The 18038-nt window shown below is 40.3% G+C and overlaps 2 protein-coding genes across 6 annotated transcripts in view; both read right to left on the reverse strand.

Moving 5' to 3' along the window:
• The window catches only part of wdsub1 (WD repeat, sterile alpha motif and U-box domain containing 1), an 11273-nt gene extending 9947 nt beyond the window's left edge, over positions 1 to 1326 (reverse strand). For 2 of the 5 annotated variants that reach the window (XM_007560101.2, XM_016675388.1), the window contains exon 1: positions 1013 to 1289. The gene's annotated coding sequence lies outside the window, so the exon portion shown is untranslated. Of the gene's footprint in view, positions 1 to 1012 lie in introns of all 5 variants that reach the window. The other 3 variants (XM_016675390.1, XM_016675389.1, XM_016675391.1) reach the window with 3 other exon arrangements.
• Positions 1327 to 2564: 1238 nt separating this feature from the next.
• baz2ba (bromodomain adjacent to zinc finger domain, 2Ba) overlaps positions 2565 to 18038 on the reverse strand; it is a 33272-nt gene continuing 17798 nt past the window's right edge. Inside the window, exons 13-35 of the mRNA XM_016675372.1 lie at positions 16560 to 16661; positions 16239 to 16304; positions 15513 to 15578; positions 15223 to 15267; positions 14275 to 14307; positions 12233 to 12298; positions 11746 to 11886; positions 11099 to 11353; positions 10486 to 10709; positions 9966 to 10040; positions 9642 to 9876; positions 9477 to 9539; positions 8463 to 8607; positions 7523 to 8343; positions 7180 to 7432; positions 6948 to 7103; positions 6677 to 6837; positions 6246 to 6574; positions 5525 to 5660; positions 5300 to 5446; positions 4776 to 5077; positions 4468 to 4611; positions 2565 to 4110 (exon numbers count right to left, since the gene is read on the reverse strand). Coding sequence (XP_016530858.1) covers positions 3954 to 4110; positions 4468 to 4611; positions 4776 to 5077; positions 5300 to 5446; positions 5525 to 5660; positions 6246 to 6574; positions 6677 to 6837; positions 6948 to 7103; positions 7180 to 7432; positions 7523 to 8343; positions 8463 to 8607; positions 9477 to 9539; positions 9642 to 9876; positions 9966 to 10040; positions 10486 to 10709; positions 11099 to 11353; positions 11746 to 11886; positions 12233 to 12298; positions 14275 to 14307; positions 15223 to 15267; positions 15513 to 15578; positions 16239 to 16304; positions 16560 to 16661 — 4122 coding nt within the window. The 3' untranslated portion in view covers positions 2565 to 3953. The remainder of the gene's footprint in view (positions 4111 to 4467; positions 4612 to 4775; positions 5078 to 5299; positions 5447 to 5524; positions 5661 to 6245; positions 6575 to 6676; positions 6838 to 6947; positions 7104 to 7179; positions 7433 to 7522; positions 8344 to 8462; positions 8608 to 9476; positions 9540 to 9641; positions 9877 to 9965; positions 10041 to 10485; positions 10710 to 11098; positions 11354 to 11745; positions 11887 to 12232; positions 12299 to 14274; positions 14308 to 15222; positions 15268 to 15512; positions 15579 to 16238; positions 16305 to 16559; positions 16662 to 18038) is intronic.

The following is an 18038-nucleotide window of genomic DNA, read 5'->3' on the forward strand; positions in this document are numbered from 1 at the left end:
TGCCTCCTGGACGCCTCCCTGGTGAGGTGTTCCGGGCACGTCCCACCGGGAGGAGGCCCCGAGGAAGACCCAGGACACGCTGGAGGGACTATGTCTCTCGGCTGGCCTGGGAACGCCTTGGGGGTCCCCCGGAGGAGCTGGAAGAAGTGGCTGGGGAGAGGGAAGTCTGGGCCTCCCTTCTGAAGCTGCTGCCCCCGCGACCCGATCCCGGATAAGCGGAAGAAGATGGATGGATGGATGGATCACAAGCATGAAATTACTGACAGCTAAGCATATAACCTTGACCAAGGTAGCTTCCATTATCTGCATGGATACTATTTTTTGTTAAATCAGGCCTGGGTTATCAATAACAGTAACTACTTTAAGTCAATTCATTAGCTTTTATAACTTTTATTTTGTTTACAAAGTTCCAAAGACAGGAATTTGTTTGCAGTTTAAAACTCTGACCTTAGAAGGTCTACACGCCTAATAATCACTCAAATGATTATCTTCCATGAGTTTAGATTAATCTAATCTAATCATTTAGCAGGACAAATAGTTTATTTTTGATGTGGTAATACAAGGACAATTAAAGTAATCTAAATAGATCAAGTATAAATCAGCATAAATCAATTTGTTTATAAGCAAATCACATTTAATTTCAATAATGGAATAAAGATTAAGAAAAGTTTTGAAAAAGCTTTCCAGACTCGGCTTTCTTTTTTCCATATAGCCAGAATTGGAAAATTGTCAAATTAATATTCAAACGTTTTAAGATTATGTAGGAATCCTGGTTCCTACAGGAAGTTTAATAGATCTCGTCGTTTGCTCCTGATAGGACTCTTGACAACTGGATAGGGTAGTCTGATCCCAACAAGTGAGAAAGATAATAGATAATTATTTAGCCTGGGGGTATATTACCGCTAATATACCTCCAGGCTAAAAATTTATTCTGACAGCTTATATCGGTATTATTTCCCTTTTACGAAATGAAACAGAAATAAATGAAATAATAACCCAAAAGCTGTATCACCTTTTTTTTCTGCCAGGAGGTCTTAATTAAATTAACTAACAAACCAGAACAACTAATTGTTGCTACTTTAGACGCTAACGGTTCTTCAGGATTATGAAGTTACTTTCTGCCATTATATGAGACATAAAAAAATAAATAAAAGCCAGCTAAAAAACAGACCGCAGAAGACAAAAGATTAGTCAGTAGACCGCGTCCTGCAGCATCTGTTATTGTTTAACAAGAGCGAACGTAAATCTCACTCGTCTCTGTCCGTCTCTGTTCTTCACTGTTTACTTCCTATCCGTTCAGCTGACCGTGACGTCATTGCGTCTTCCCGATGCTGCATTCGCTGTAGCTCGGAAATAGGAAGTCATAATCGAATATTAAAATTATTTATTTTTATTTTTTTAAATATTACCTTTAGTAATAGTGCTGATTATGGTAATACCAAAACCGATTTTTATTAAACTTTTAAATTAATTTCAGTTATATTAAATACAATAATACTTTATTAATGTTCTAGTTTTTAAATTACATTTAGGCTGTGAGTTGAAGAGGTGCTGCAGAATCCCATGTAGCTGGTCTGCACCGACTTTCAAGAACCTGTGGAAGTCTGAGTTTGGACCTGCAGCCTTATTGTCGTTCTCTGCCTCTGCCTCGTCACCCGAGGACCACAGAGAGGCTGGAAGGTGAGGAAGAAAAAGGGACATTTATATCTCCTTTTGGCTGCTGACAAAAGCAGCATCACTTCCTCTTTTGAAGAGCAGGTGAGCTCTGATATACAGAATAGTGATTTGAATGATTGTTTCCATCTTTTCCATGTATTTTTTTTTTTACCAATCCATTATCATCAATAGATGCACTTTTTAACAGAATAAAAAAAAGATCAGGCCCCCCTTACTCTTTGAATTTATTTTAGAGAGATATAGAATTGCATATTTATTTTGTCATCTTCTTCACCCCAAATAGAAATGCATCATAATAGAAAATTGTCTTGGTTTCTGCATTAAGATTAAGAAAACTTCCCCTGCTTGTAAAACTGCTAACATAATTCTATCACTTTGCAAAAGTGATTCTATCGCTCCTACAAAAGAAGCTAGGTCATTAAAGTACCTACAATATGAATGAATATAATACGTAAAAGTATTTTCCTATTTTGATGTAAAATCATTTAACTAAAGAATACATTTTTATTAGTAATCACTGACATACTAAAGGTAAACATTTATAAAACTGCTCTTGCATATGACGTTTACGACGAAAACGTTTTGTGTGCATAATAATGTATTGTATTGTGAAGTTCATGATTTATTTTGCCACTCATTTTTATTCTTATTTTCTTAATTTGAAGGTTTAGAGTGTAGAAAACATGCTGCGCCTCTGTTTTTGGCACCACTTTTGTCAATTTATTCCATCATGGCTTGCATCATACCCCTAGTTCAAGCGGCACACGCATACCGAGCTTAAATTTCTTCTTGGAAAGAGAATAAAGATTATTAATCCGGTAATCCAAAACAGAAGCAGCAACTATGTGAAGTGGAAACTGAAATGAATCAAGTGTAAGACGCTTACGTTGAAAAACATCCTTTTAATAGGTCCGTGCCACACACTAGTGAAAAATAAAGCTCCTACAAAAGAATGATACTTTTATTCCACAATATCTTAAATAAAGTAACTTCAAGTACTTTCGACTTGGGTACAAAAAAATCTAGCTGCCTCCATCAGGCCACGACACACAGCAAGGTTCAACACAGTGGTTACAAATGGCCTTTAGGTCCTCTGTATTGTGGCAGATTCTGAGGAAATGCATCGTGGAAGCGAAACCGAATGCTTGTTGCTCCTTTGTTTCTCTGCTGAGGTGAGGAATGATTTCTGTGTTACTGTCCAACTTTGGAGGCCCTGTCAGATTTAAATCATATTAAAAAAATAATTGTCGTAAGAATGAAAACTAAAAAACAAAAACAAAAAAAAACAAAAAAAAAAAACAACAACATCCCCTACATGCCCCTGTTGGAAGGGTAGGCACTACCAAGATTAAGGATACCACAGTGTTTGCAGAGGATATGTATATACTGTACAAACAATATTTATGATAATGTTTTCATCACGTTCACTAAAATAGAATGCTACAATCATTCTAAGGCATAAACAATATCTTAATATTCTTAAACAATTTTTACACATCGTTGCAAACAAGACATAATATTGACATTAATAAACAGTATATACACACGGATCGCCGTTGTCGAACTGTTCCTCTGCTGCTCCTGTAAATAAACACAGTTTTACAGTTTGAACAAATGAATACAGTTCTCTGATGCCCCAAAGCACTGAACAGTGTAAACAGTTTTTTTTTTATTTCTTTCTTTTCTTGGCTTTGTTTTGATATTTGGGGAAAATAAAAATTAGAACACAAAGACACATTCCTTTTTTGTTGTTGTTGTTGTTGTTGTGGTGGTTTAAATTCAAAGCAGTTTAGATGATTCCTCCTTTTTCATAGAAAATGAAGTGGACCTTGATTCATAAATAATTATTACAAAATTAAATACATTCACTATAATACGATTAAATAACAAAAGACTATGTACAGGTAGTGGAAAGTATTCTAGAGCAGATACATCAGTGACATTTGAGGATTCATTCAGTGCAGTGTTCTGAGACAGGGAATGGTATTGCACTAGGACACCCCATTTCTCTGGGACTCTTTGGGGCTTTTATCCCTGTTGTAATAAATCCAGCGCACCTCATGTAACAACGTTTTTTTTTTTTTTTTTTTTTTTTTTTTTTTGTATGGTGATATCTCTCTTAAGCACACAATGGATTCCTTATGAAGGAGCCGACTTTTTCTTCCATCCTGCAAAAAGCCACAAACTCCGTCAGAAAAAAAAAAAAAAAAATAGAAAATAAAACCTGGTGTTCCGTATGAAACGTTGAATGGGTTCACAAGGAGAGTCTGAACAGTTTAGTTTGTTTGCTTCAGAAGCTCAGTCCAGCGCTTCTCAAAAAACTTCCTCATGTTATGACCGGCTCGACCAATGTCCGAATTATCTTCATTGAATTTTTCACAGTTATCAAAGACCAAGTTGACGTCGATGATGAAAGTCTCCAGGTTTTGATACCTGAAATAAAGGGAAACAATCATTAAGCTGGAACATGTTACCAATAAAATGCTTTTCTGTATAAAAGGTATTACGACAGATCTTAGCCTTCAAACACCGGATCAATGAAAACCACAAACTATGTAGAGATGGATAGATGAAAGCTTCTTCTATATCCTGTTTTCTTTTTCTTAATGAAGACACTCAGCCATATATATATATTTTTTCATCCTACAGAAACACCCTTGTAAAAGCAGATAAAGCATTTTCTAAGTTGTTCCAGCACGTTCCTTCCTGAAAAACTGGCTTTAAAATACATGGAAATCCCCCGCAGGTTTAAAGGAAGAAAAAGAACAAATAGAAGCGTTGGGAACTCACTGGCTGCTCACAAGCTTCTCACGTATAGTGGAGAAGTCCATCGGCTTTTTTATGACCTTCCTGTAGCCAGGGACCGATTTTAGGTTGACAGGCGTGAGAAAAGGCCATGCATCCTGATGCCGCTCCAACTCTGCGAGAAGTACTCTGTCGGGAACACAAACGCAAAGACAAGAATTGGTTTTTGAGACGTAACAAGCTCTTGATTACAACAAAGAATGTGTGATGATTTTAGTTACTTTAAAGAACTATTCAACGGGAAAAAAAAAAAAAAAAAAGACGACAAGAGCGAACACGCCAAGGGCAGATACCTGCATAATCCCAGGTCCCTGTTGTTGTCTCTTGCCGTCTTGGCCCGTTTCACACACACAGGGCTCTCCTGATTGGCTGGTATCAGAGCAGGTGAAGCCTCCTCTGTTTTTCTCTTCCTGCTGGTGTCTTTTGATCCTTTTTTGGGCGTGCTGCTGGCACTGACTGAATCCTCCTCTGATACCTCCCCGTTACCTGTCTGCTTCACGTTTTTCTTGGACTCCCCGCTTTTTTTGCTGCTTCCTCCGCTAGAAGCTACAGTTTTGGCTGGAGGCTTTTTGGTCTTTGGGGACGGACCACTTGCCTGTGAAATTGAACAGTTAGTACACAAAATCTTTAAAAGTGTTGCGTCTTGAAGTTATGTCGATCAACTCAATTTTCGAATTATAAACAATTTACATGGCTTGGAAACTGTTGGGAGATCACTGCATCTATTTTTAACAGCATCGACGGTACGGATCCTACAGGATCCTGAAAATCTAAACTAAATGATATGAGCCCCATTATACTATTTACACTGACATACCGTTGAAATGCAGGCTGGACAGTACCAGTCTCCTTCGGGGATGCTGGTGATCTTGGGTTTGTGACAGTAAGTGTGACACCCTTTGTCACAGCCGTCGCACAACAAAAGGAGGTCCTCATTGTCCCCCTTTTTGCACATCTGACAGTACTAAAAAGACAAACCTGTCCATTAAAACAAGAAAGCTCTTCCCGAGGTTTGTCTATAACCTTTGGAGCATTTTCTTACCACTTTCATGATAGACCTTTCCCAAGCGATAGACTTCTGCAGCTGCTGGATGCACATGGCCAACTGGGCGGCACTGCGGACCTCACTCAGAGCCTTCCTCCATACCTTCATACCGTGGGCTACCTCCTCCTCACCGCTAAGAGAGGACAGGAGGATGAGGATCAAAAATGCACAACGAAATAAGGATTTATGGGTCTGTTTTCACACAAGCTGCTTGGTATCAGTTGAAAAAAGTTGCCAGCAAGACAGCAGATCATTATGAGCTCTGGCTGTGCAGAGACAGGCATGAGGGTGTAAGGTGCTGGGGAGAGGTACACACCCATTCTGTCAGGTTAAAGGTACGCTCATGCAGAAAGTTTGAGGGTTTGTTAAATTCTGGAAGCCAAAGGTTTGCTCATAATCAAGGTTACAGAGTAACAACACCATGCAAATGATTGTAGGAAACAAAAGTCCAAACAACACTGAACAATGACAATGCGCAGGAAATGAAACTGAGTGAAGCCCCTACCAACCTCCCCCCAAAAGAACCCCCCCAACAAAAAACTCCATGAGACCCAACAAAAACAGATGTACACAAATCTGACAAGCGGCCACAAACATCTGCTGTTAAAGCAACCAAGACCCTCAGTTTTGGAGTGACATGGGAAACAAAAAGCACAGACAGAGAGAGGAAGGGGTCTTAGTGGGAGAGTGGGGAGCTTTGGTTGGAGAAATGACCTACCCTTCCCTGTCAGCACTAGAGGATGGGGCGGGGGCAGGGACAGTGACCGTACCCACATTATCCAGCCTGATCTGAATGGTGGTACCTAAGGGGCTCCTCAGGTACCTTCTCTCGATGTTGCGCTCCAGATCGGCCAGACGTGTCACTGCTATGTCCAGAGGGTTGTCCGGGTGACGCATCACCCCGCCCTTCTCTCCACGTTCCTCAAGATGCTCCTTGGAGTCCTTATCTCCTGCACCTCCTGATGCTGGTGTTGACTTAGTAGGGGGCTTGTGCTCGTAGTACACCAGATCCTCCCGCTCAGACTGAGGATCTGGGTAGGTCCAGCCCTGGATGGGATATCATTTGTCATGTCTTCTGACCAGATGGCGTTTAAACCTATTTTATTCTAATTTGGACACACAACACGAAGAAGGACATCCAAAATTTACCTTGACTTGCAAGCTGGCTGCAGTCACTTTCCTCTCCAGCTCCTCAACCTGCTGCAGCACAGCAATGTCCATTTCCATGGCCTGTTCCTCCACACACCAGCCCCGCACTGACTCCACACTGACCTGGCTTTCCTCAAGCTCCCGGAGCTCAATCATGGCCACTAGAAGATTGACACAACAGAAGTTACACAGACTCGTATACAAAAACAAAATTGCTAATGCAACTATCTGGAACATTTATACAAGCAGGAAGACCTGTTGCATTACTCACCATCTTTGTGTTTGGTGCAAACCTGTGGGATTATCTCCAGGTATTTCTGCATCTGCCGCTGGAGGCCCCGCTCCCGGATTCCTCGACTGTGGAGAGCATCAACCAGTGCCCGCAGCTGTTCGATGTGAGACACCCGCCACCAACCTGTCAGCAGTTCTGAGACAGCAAACACACGCGATCCCATTAGCAGAAGTTGGTGTTTTGTCATCACCAACGCGGCGAGGTCACTCACCTTCTGGAATGGGCCGAGGTGCAGGGTGGTCAAGCGACTTCGGCATCTCCAAGGCGGAAGAGGGCATAGAGGAGCTTTTCTCAATGCGAGGTATAGGTGACTCACTCTTACTAGAGACACTTGCTGTTGTGTTGCCCTCCAGGGAATGACCTGGCATGGGGCTGGGGCTACTGCACAGAGGTAAGCTGGGACTTATCACACCACTAGGCCAGTTTGCAAAAGAAACCCCAAGCAATGAGCCCCCTGACTTCAACTAAAAGAAAGAGACAAACAAACTCTTAGTAAAATTGGAAATAAAACTTCAGTGGCATCCATTATGTTTTATTCTGGACATCGGCCTTACCTGCAGGGCAGACAAAGGGTAGTTGAGGAGACCAGTTGGGTGATGCGGGCTAGCGGACGCAGAGGCAGCAGAAGGCGTGAGAGGTAGGGCGGGGGAAGGAGGTGGAGACCTAGGTCTGCCTGGTGTTGAAGACGCCTGAGGAGAGCCACGCGGCGCTCCTGGCGGAGTAGTGGTAAGAGAAGAGAGGTCACAAGGGTTGCGAGGAAGTAGACTGAACCAGTGCCCACTCCTCTCGGTCAGAACTCTGAGCAACTGGTCATTGGCTTGGAATATGAGGTGTGGAGATGGCACAGGAGAGGAAGTTGGAGGAGTGTTCCCTGGGCTTTCCTGTCGGACGGGCAGGCAGGGGAAAGATGAAGATGTAGAAGCCGGAGGAGGGATGTTTGTAGTGTCATTAGTGGTCACTAAGGAAGGAGTTAATGCTGCTGCAGGCTCTGGGGTAGTATGATTGGGGGAAGGTAATGTTTCTTTCTTGGAGGCATCAGAAATGTTCACGGGACTGATCTCTTGTATCCCAAGTGGACTCTCCTTTTCCTCTGCCTTTAGAGATTGCTTGCTAACGTCTTTGCCAACATTTCGGAGTGTACACAGTTTTGAGATGCAGCCGGCCTGCTGGTAGAACAGAGTCTGAGTGTTTTTCTTCCCCTCATGTTCCTGACCCTCGTCTTTCTGTTGTTCCAAGCTCTGTGTCCGAAGGTTCTGTCCATCGAGGCTGCGGGGTTTCTCCTTGTGCAGTTCAAACTCCTGGGGTTCCTCTTTCACCTTGACCTCTTCGGCTGCTCTTCTCCTCCTCTGCCGCTCCTCCTCCAGTTCCTCTGGGGCTGAGGAAAGAATAACAAGAGTATTTAGCGCAAATATTTTTGAAACAACATGCTTTCCAAATACCTTGAAGAGGATCAAAAGAAATATGCTAATCATGAGTGCTTTGTGCTGCCTCTACCTTCTCCACTCTCCATAGCTTCAATGAAGACCCCTCCGCAGTGTGGCAGAACCCAGTACCGGCGCCGATACCGGTCCTGACCATACATCATGGAGCGCAGGGAATGAGATATCTCAAAGAGCTTTTTTCTGGTCTGATGATGTTGCTGGAAAAATATAAAGAAGCCACATGATATTTTGTTTAACTTCAATATTTTGAGAACATCGAGCTAAATTATGCTGTTGTTCCCATGATTTTACAAATATATGACTACCCTCTCTCCCTTTTATTAAATAGGAGGATCAGCCACGGTGTTAGCTAACAGTGGTAAAACTTATCAAAATTGTCTGCTTTCCAGCAATATTTCAAACTACTTTTGCTGTTTTGACAAAATAAAATGCATTAAAGTATGTGAGAGTTTTGGGAATTCAGTGATAATAACAGACATGTTGAAGCTGTGAGCTTGACTCACAATGTTTACATGGTGAACACTAACCATGAATTCATTCATTTTAACCTGGGTGACCTGAATCTGGAACTCGTTCCTGTCTAGGATAACCGGGCACAACAATGAATATGAAGCACTGCACAACACGCTAATGGGGTAATTCAACAGGTTAAATAATATCCCCATGCCAGCACACATTTTCATAGAATACCGTTTTAAAATGCGCGCTAATATATTTTAAGACATCATAGCTGATGCGTAGTTTAGTTGTGGGACTTGTTTCTCATTGTGCCAATTGTCTATCGAGATGTATTCAAAAGCTAGAAGGAAATATTCATGTTGACATGAAAATAAGCACTTCATAACCATGTATAGTAATATAACAAACAGCAGTAATAATTACTGCTTCTGTGCTTTATCTCTTTGTAACTGACTTCCCAGGAGAGTTGTTTAATCTCTGAGTTCTGCATGCAATCACACATTATTACCAACAGCCAAGCATGCATAATTTCTCTGTCTCCTTAAACATTTATGGTTACAGTGATTAGATTCGTCGTACCACATACTCATTCTACAGAAGAGTGTACCTTAGCTAATTTCTCTATTTGCTTCTCAAGCTCCTCAATGCTGGTGGCCTGGTCGACTTCATCCTGATAGGAGGGGAGGAAAAAAAACCCAGAAGATGTCTGTAAGTGATTAGAATGAGGTCAATTTTTATAACGAGCATTAAGTTGCATTCATTTTGGTTTTACCTCGTCAAAGGTCTCCACTTTTTTTACTTTTTTAATTTCCTCCTCCTCCTCCTCGTCGTCGTCGTCTTCTGCCTGATCATCACTGTCATCATCGTCATCGTCGTCATCCTCGCTGTCTCCACCCAGCTTCCTCTTGCGCTTGGCGGCAGAGGATGGAGTGCCAACGGACTGGTTCTCTTCCACACCCGCGCTGGCCTCCCTCTTCCCGGTCCGCTTGGCGTGAATGGTCTTCAGCCTGCGTGGAGATCCACAACAACTTCAGCCGGACCGCTTTATCGAAATTAAAAGATGTGTTCTTAATACCGACATTTGAGGAAAACTTACTTCTTCAGTTTTCCTTCCATAATGATCTTGTCCTTCCTCATGTTCGCCATTTGATCCAGATTCTTGTCAATCTCACTGCAACAGGAAATGCATTACTCTAAATTAAACTCGTGCTTTTAATGAAAGTTGAGATTAACAGGCAGCTATAGAGAGGCAGAGAAAAAAAAATGTAATAGCCTGTATCCCAGAGACCAAATTACTTGTACACTTTGTTTAAAAGCTCTGCAAATTACTACCCGTTTCTGCAGTTATTAATTGTTTTCCACTGAATAAAAAAAAGGGTTGCTGCTTGTAAAACAAAAACAAAAAAAAAAACCAACAACTTCAAAATTAAGCAATATACAGCCCACACATAGATACATGTTGGATTTCTGTTAATATGTTTCACTCAAGCAAACCCACAGAGAGAGAGAAAAAAATGAAACCATGCAGAAAACCTCAAAACCACCAGGTACTTTGTAACTAAAACTGAGAATATTTGCAAAAATAAACAGTTTTAAGTTTGTGTTTCTTCCCCTACCTGATAACTGCTTTACTGCAGGCCAGCTCATTAGCCAAGAACCCCAGAATTGAGGCCTTCTGGGCAGGAGTGTGAGCCTGGAAGGCTTTGGTCTTCAGACTGAGGGCCAAAGGAGCCAGCTCTGTGTTGGAACAATGAGCGCTCATGTACATTTGCAGCACCTCCGAGACGTTATCCCTGTTGATGCCAACGTTGGTTAAGTGGTCCCCCAGCATGGTTTTTGTCTGATTGTGAAGGAGTTGATGAGAAAGACAAAAGGGTCGTGACATCACTTTAACTTTTCGATTCAAGTTGATCAGAACTGTCTTTTGTAGCAGTATTTATTCGTTGAGTAAAAATACGTATTTTTATTTTGTAATTGCAGTTAATCTGTAGTTAAAAACAGCAAATCAAAAGTTCAAACACATTAAGATTTACATTAAAATGGTATTTATTTTAAATAAAAATGTCAAATTTAAGTTTCAAATTCTTTTTTTCAGCCTCTAATTATCAATACAAAACTGACGAAATTTCCATATGCCCATACTATTCAGTAATTACAGGCAATACATAACTATTATGATAATGTAAGTCTTTTATAAAATCCCTCCTGATTCAAATATAAATTCTCTACCTTTTGTCCAGGTGGCAAACCGGGATCACAGACTGCTAGAGAGAGCAGTTTGACCAGAAGGTCTTGAACTTGGCCCATGCTGTCCCCCACGTTGAGCAAGCCTTCCTGCAGCATTCCCAAGGTGGGGACATCTGCATTCAAATCAAGTCCTAAAACTTTTCCAAAGCCTCTCAAGAACTGCATGAGCATCAGGCAGTCTGACACTGCCCGTCCAGGGAGGATGAGGCCAGGGATGCGGGAGAACTCTGGGAGAGGCTGGACACGGAAAAACAGGGAAAATTCAGATTGAGACACTGACATCGGCTGCTGTCAGTATCTTGTAAATCTCCCCCCAAATACTTGAATCCTATCACTGCAGTTATTTATTTGGTTATATCACTTTTTTCTATCCCACATTTGACTTCTGCTTAACTTTTCATTAACATTTGTACAGCATCTTGTAAACACCCAGTTTTATTTTGCAGTTCCTCACTTTCACCACTTGAGGGAACACATGTCTAAAAAATCACAATCATATGATCTTAACACTGACCCGAGAAAGTGCTCCACTAACTCAGCTCTCACAACAAGTCTTTTGCTCCCAGTACATCATCAGTATTATCGCCAATGCGACTAATAACAGTGTTTATAACAGACAGAGCACCAACCTTATGGTCAGAAAGACACATGTCTTCGTTTGGCTTTTTCAGCTCCCTCGCTATCTCCAGCTCTAGTCGCCGCTGCTCCAGTTTGCGCTCTTTGTTCAAGCGCTTCTCATCTCTTTTCTCCTGCCGCAAGCGTTCACGCTCCTAGAGAGTCCAAAATTTGAGGGAGCATTAGGGACGTGAAGCAAGTGTGTGTGCGTGTGTGAGTGCGTGTGCTTGTGTGTAAAAACAGACAAGGGGCTTTGCATGGCTTTGCTGAGCAGTGTTAGAATTCAGCCCTAATACTGCTGCGCATTCGGAGGAAAAGTGCTTGAGGGCCAGAATCCTTTAACTCGGTACGAGTGTAGGGGGGGGAAAAAAGGAGGAAAAGTGTGCAACGGAAGGAGAGAAAGCAAGAATTCATGGAGAGAATAATGACTTTGTTCCTTTTTATGGCAGTGGCCATGTGGATGTGTGTGTTTCTGAATCCGGTCGTGTGCATGTGAACTACCTCTGCTTTCTTGCGAGCCTCAACAGCCTTCATCAGCATTACATGTTGCCTCCTCCTTTCCCTCTCCTAAAATGGTAAAAAAAAAAAAAAAAAAAAAAGTGGACGCATTAAGGTGCACGCACTGTACAAACAGCACTCAAGGTCGACTGAGTTGCTTATGTATTCATGTAAAACGGAATTCATTAGAGGCACCATACTCGAACAAACACAAAACAATGCTTCACGTGTATACACTTTTCACATGTATGGTGGAAGCATAAGTGAACAGTACGGTAGTACAATGACAACCAAAAAAGCAACACATAGATGCGATACAAAGTAGATGTGATGACAGGCTCGGAAAAAAAAAAACAACAAAAAAACAAAAGGAAAAAAGAAGCAGCTTGAATCGTTGACGGCGCCTCTAAACTAAAGCTGACACAACAAAAGCGAGAAAGTGCTAGTTCCAACAAGTTGTCTGACGTGCCACACGGTCGTTGCAATCAAAACAACAATAAAAAAAAATTTACGCGAGTCAACGCTGATCTTTATTTTCAGCCTCATTCCAGTAATATTTGGTGAGGGAATGACAAAGAGGAACGGATAGTTAAAAAGCAGCAAAAAAAACAACAACAACAAAAAAAAAACAGAGCAGTTCCACTTCAGTGGTTTTGGCAGCTGAAGTATTAGCAGAAAATGTGACTGCTGAGGATGAGACATCTGTGTTATTCTTTTGGTGCATGATACACCGCCTACTGCAAAAGGGCACAGGACTCACTGGTGACTGACTATCGTTTTATGTGATCTCTTTACGGTTTCCTGTTCCTTTGTATCAACCTGTCATTCCCTCTGTGATCTACCAGGTAGACACAGTTGCTGCTATTAGGATTTGCCAAAAAACATTCCCAGCACACAGAGACTAAAACAAGCTGTTTGTGAGGATCGGTTTATCATAGTCATAAACAACCAAACAAATAAACAGCTAGACACCACAAGTTCTGCTCTGCAGTAATAATTTTTTTCCCCCTTATTTGCTTTTTTTTTTGTCAACAAATGTAAAACTTAAAAAAAAAACAGGAAAATTTTAAAAGAGGTAATGAAACCCACACATTCTTTCAAGCCTTTAAAAAAAACTATATAGAGAGACTGTCACAAAAACAGGCTTTAAAGGTCAACATTATTTTTATGGATCTCTCTTTTTACCCACTCATTGAACTCTGAATGAAGTTATAAGTGGGGCGAGGCATTGATTTCCTCAGTCCTTTTAAATACAAATAGGCCAATCTTTAGATTCAGCTGCAACTGTGCATTATGAGTGAAAAAAAAAAAAAAAGATCTACAAGCAGGAGAGCCAGGCCAAAATAAAACAAACTACTTAGAACCATATTTGTTGTCATGGTGGAATCAAATATGTTCTTATCCTTCTGTGAAATGGGTCAATTTTAACACTAAAGTTCAGACTGTGGGGGTATGTTCCTGGACGTGCCACCACCATGAAGACAAAATGACTCCCAGTAGCTGTTTTCATTCTTTGTGCAAAGTACAGGAACAGTGAATGACAGAGAGGCTGGCATGGGGCAGGTTAAAGTCCAGAACTCTATGGACTGCAGAATAGATGCACGGACGGACAGACACAAGCTCGATCTCTGGGCTGAAATCGTCAAGCACTCATGGGTAACACAGGCTACTCCGATACAACGGTTAGACGATGTGCGTGATGGATGGAAACTCCTCGAGCGCTCTCTCTCTCTCTCTCTCTCTCTCAGACAGTGAGTGTGGATTGCCGAGCAGTCTTTGCAATGCATTTTGAGTAGAAGGGGGAGGACGAGGAAGGGGGAGGGGGACAGAAGCTGCCTGGCCACCGTGACAGGGTCAGTTGTCCCTCAGGACGAGCAGATGGAGGCAGCATACTGACTCTTTTTCTCTTTTGTTGGTTTTGCTGGAAAGCCATGCAGAAGAATGTAGTATGACAGCAGCCAGTGCTACACTTAATGCATTGCTATGACAACCATAACACAACCAGTTACACGATGCAGGTGTTAGATGTACAAAAATAAACATACCCATACCATATCTAGTCTATGCCTCTCCAACTCCTGGCAGAGAGAGTTGGCAAAGTATTATGGAACAGAAGTAATCACCAATACCAATAAGCAAGGAGTAAAACAAAGAGAAATGCTGAAACAAGTCATTAAAAAAAACACGTTTTGGATCTAATATCACTCACACTTCATATTCTCACACATCTACGTACTGTATTTAAATTTATACTCTCTCACACACACACACACACACACACACACACATTTAAGGATGTTTAAGGTAAATGAGGCATGGGCTGGTTGATCAGTGGTTCAGTGGTCAAAACTGCTAATTTCCGTCTTACAGTTTAATGTTGTTTTGATAGGATGGACACATGGAGCATAAAGTGTTGCCCCTCCCCTACTTATTACTGCCAGTCAAGCTGACTTAAAGAAAAATATGACTTACAAGAAAAACAGACTGAGCTGTTTTGGAATTTGTTCTAGTCAACACAGCCAACTGTGGTGTGAAAATAAAAAGAACATACTCAATATCCTTATGAATATAACTTTGGTTCAAAACTACAGTTTCCAAACTACAAGCAGTAGGTCCGTCAAGCCTCCCACGATGACATCAACTTGTTACTTACAAAAAAGCAGCAAAAAGCAGGTATATTCTGTGGAATAAGGACTTGAAAAATACTTTTAAATTTGACCAGTGTTTTGTTTATATATATATATTTTCAGAATGCTAAAAATAAGTGACATAAAATTGTCATTATAATTGTTGCTTTTCTTCTTCAAATTTAACAAATTACAACATGATTTACATTTTTGTTCAAAGTTTCTGTGTGAACAGTGACAGGAGGGAAACTGTGTTGTTTTTACTCAAGGTGACAGTCTGATCCCAGCCCATGCTTAAGCTAAATACATTCTTACATTAGTAATCATTTCACTTGAGAGCCTAAGAAAGTTGTAGTAAAAGCTTACCTGGTGTTTAAGAATCTCCGCCTGCTGCCTCCTCAACTCTTTCTCCTTGAAAGCAAGACAAAAATGGCGAGGGGGGGAATTAATATGCTCCCCTCATGTTAATATCATGAAAATGACTACAGACAGATGGGACTTTTGTTTATTTTAAATGATGCTTTTCATTTGTTTGCTTTGTGCCTTTCAAGTCGTAAAAGCCCATTATACATTTTTTAATTAACATAATCATCCTCATTCAGAAATGTGCATTATAATGTATGCTTCTATAACTTTCGCTGAAATACAAAACATACCTTTATGCGTTTCTCAGCCTCTAATATTTTGGCATTGGCAGCTTCTTCCTTCTTTTTCCGTTTGGCCTATGAATAAAGAATACAGTGACAGGAACACATCAATCAGTCTTGGTTGAGAGCTTTGTTGCACGTAAAGTGACTGTTTGCAGCTTTCTGGCTTGAGCAAAGATTTCCACGCTCCTGAATGCCAGTCAAATTTGTAAAACAGAGGGAATGAATAATGTATCTCTTTAACGTGTAATTGTGAAAATGTTGAAGCCTCCTGTTAAGTGTGGCTTGCCAACCGTGTCAACTCAAAATTGATTTAGTCCTGTTAAAACACTTTGAAGCTCATACAGAATAATTGTGTGCGTCTGCAGATGTGTGACGTGCGTGCAACTTGAAATGTGTGTTTGCGTGCGGCAAACAGCGTTTTTTTTTTTTTCCCCTTGACCCACTTATGCTAAACTGTTACTGTTGTCTGATAAAAAAAAAAGACTTTTCTGTCCAATTTAAATAAGGTCTGAAGAGGCAGCAACATCCATTTTAATATTCAACACCCGTCAACCAAGACCAATTTAGCATTAGTTCCATGTGGAATTATGCCTAAGAAGACGCAACTCCCTCCAATGCATGCTGCTGTTCAGTAATGAGCTTTAGGAAGATTAAAACACTATAGACTTGGGGGCTCCAGCTATCCAGGAATGCTCTGCTTAATCAGAGGTGCTGCTGGATCAGATTCTCTACCTCCAAAATTTGCTGCGCTCTCAGTTCTTTCTCCATCCGAATCTGCTGAATGCGCTTGATCTTTTCCTGCAAGAAAAAAAAAAAAAAAACATAATCTCTTAATATTTTAGACAGTGGAAGACATCCACTTACAAAATCACTTTCCGATGACTCCATTTTCGCAAGATAAAGTATACAGTGAAGTTTACAAGCAGAAGTAATAACAGCAATTGGAAAGTGGAAGTCAGTGACAAAAGTCAGCATTTGGCGAAAGATTCAGTGCCGAGGGTTTTAAAGGGAGGATAGGAAGGAAAGACAGACAGACTTTTCATCAGCACACACCTGCTGCTTGAGTATCTTGATCTGTTCCTTCTGCTTTCTTCTCTCTTCTGCTGCCATGATGGCTGCAAAGAGACAAGGTAGTGTTTTATCACTGGCCAGAAAAATGATGAGCACAACAATTTACATTTATGAGAATTCATAAGAACAAATGTGCTCGTGCTCAGATCAGAATGTACAACGTGAGCGTCTGAGCTTTTTCACAGCAAGAAAGAGTGAAACACAAACAACAATGCATACAAGAACAAATGTTTCATTAAAATGATCTGGTCGTAGAAAAATATACAAAGTGAAAATTAATGAGTTGGAGATCATTGTTCTACTAGTTTTTAAATGAGTTCAAATAAGTCGTTATGTTATCTTTTTTTTTAAAAAACCCAAAGGCATTCTTGTGAACAACTAATTCATAATTTTGTACTCAGACATATTTAGTTTCAAACACTGAGATGTACATGATGTTTTATACTCCCGCCTTTTTCCCTTGAAAAATGTTAAATTATGTAATCAAATCTCATTTAAGTTCCTATATAAAGCTAAAATGAATAAATAATTACAATAATCATCAAGATCAACACTTATGAACATAATTAACAGTTTACCCATCAATCAAGTAACACCACTGTTTAGGTACGATGGGGTGTCCGTTCTAATTTTCACCTCAAAAAATATATTTCACCTGACTGGTGATTATTATTATTTTTCTGGAGGCGGGAGGAATATTAAAAGACATTTGTGAGAATCATATTGGACAGGAATAATAAGTCACTTATTGTAAGACATCTGAAAGTTCAACTGCCTTTAGCTGCATTTGAGCTCATCCCAGTATAAAAGACCAGGAGTAAAAGCATTTATTTTACTCTACTGTTTTTTTTATTTTTGTTACTCTTATCTTGTACTGTCCACATTCTGACAGATTAAATTTCCCACTGATGGGACAAATAAAGGATCATCTTATCTTATTCAGTTTTCCAGGTTTAGGATTATAGAGTTAAAATCATTTACTTTTTTTCTGGTAGTAGTGTTTACAATACTACTCCAACGACTTATTAAAGGCCATTGACAATATGTGCAAAACTTAGTTGTATGTTTAACACATGTAGTAAGTTTACAGAACAACTCTTAAATTAAACAGAGGTTTAAAAGTGACTGAAAGCTTGAGCTCATTATCAGATGATGGCATTAAGCTACTGGCAAAAACAGCCTAACAAAGAAATTTGTTTCTATGGAAAAGGCAATAAAAAAGCAAAGGCAATCAACCATATTAAGTAATTTGTATTTGAGCAAATTTTCACATCAAATTAAAGAAGTGATGGAATAAACTTGAAATGTTAAAAACGGTTGAAATGTGGTGATCCATTACACCAGACAGCTCTGGTTTCACTTCTCAATATAAGTGGAGGCTAAGCAAATGATATTTCACTTTTTGAAATTCATTATCATGCATATCCAATATATATATATATATATATATATATATATATA

Source organism: Poecilia formosa, unplaced genomic scaffold (assembly GCF_000485575.1).
Source record: "Poecilia formosa unplaced genomic scaffold, Poecilia_formosa-5.1.2 Scaffold113, whole genome shotgun sequence".
In the NCBI taxonomy this organism is placed as follows: domain Eukaryota; kingdom Metazoa; phylum Chordata; class Actinopteri; order Cyprinodontiformes; family Poeciliidae; genus Poecilia; species Poecilia formosa.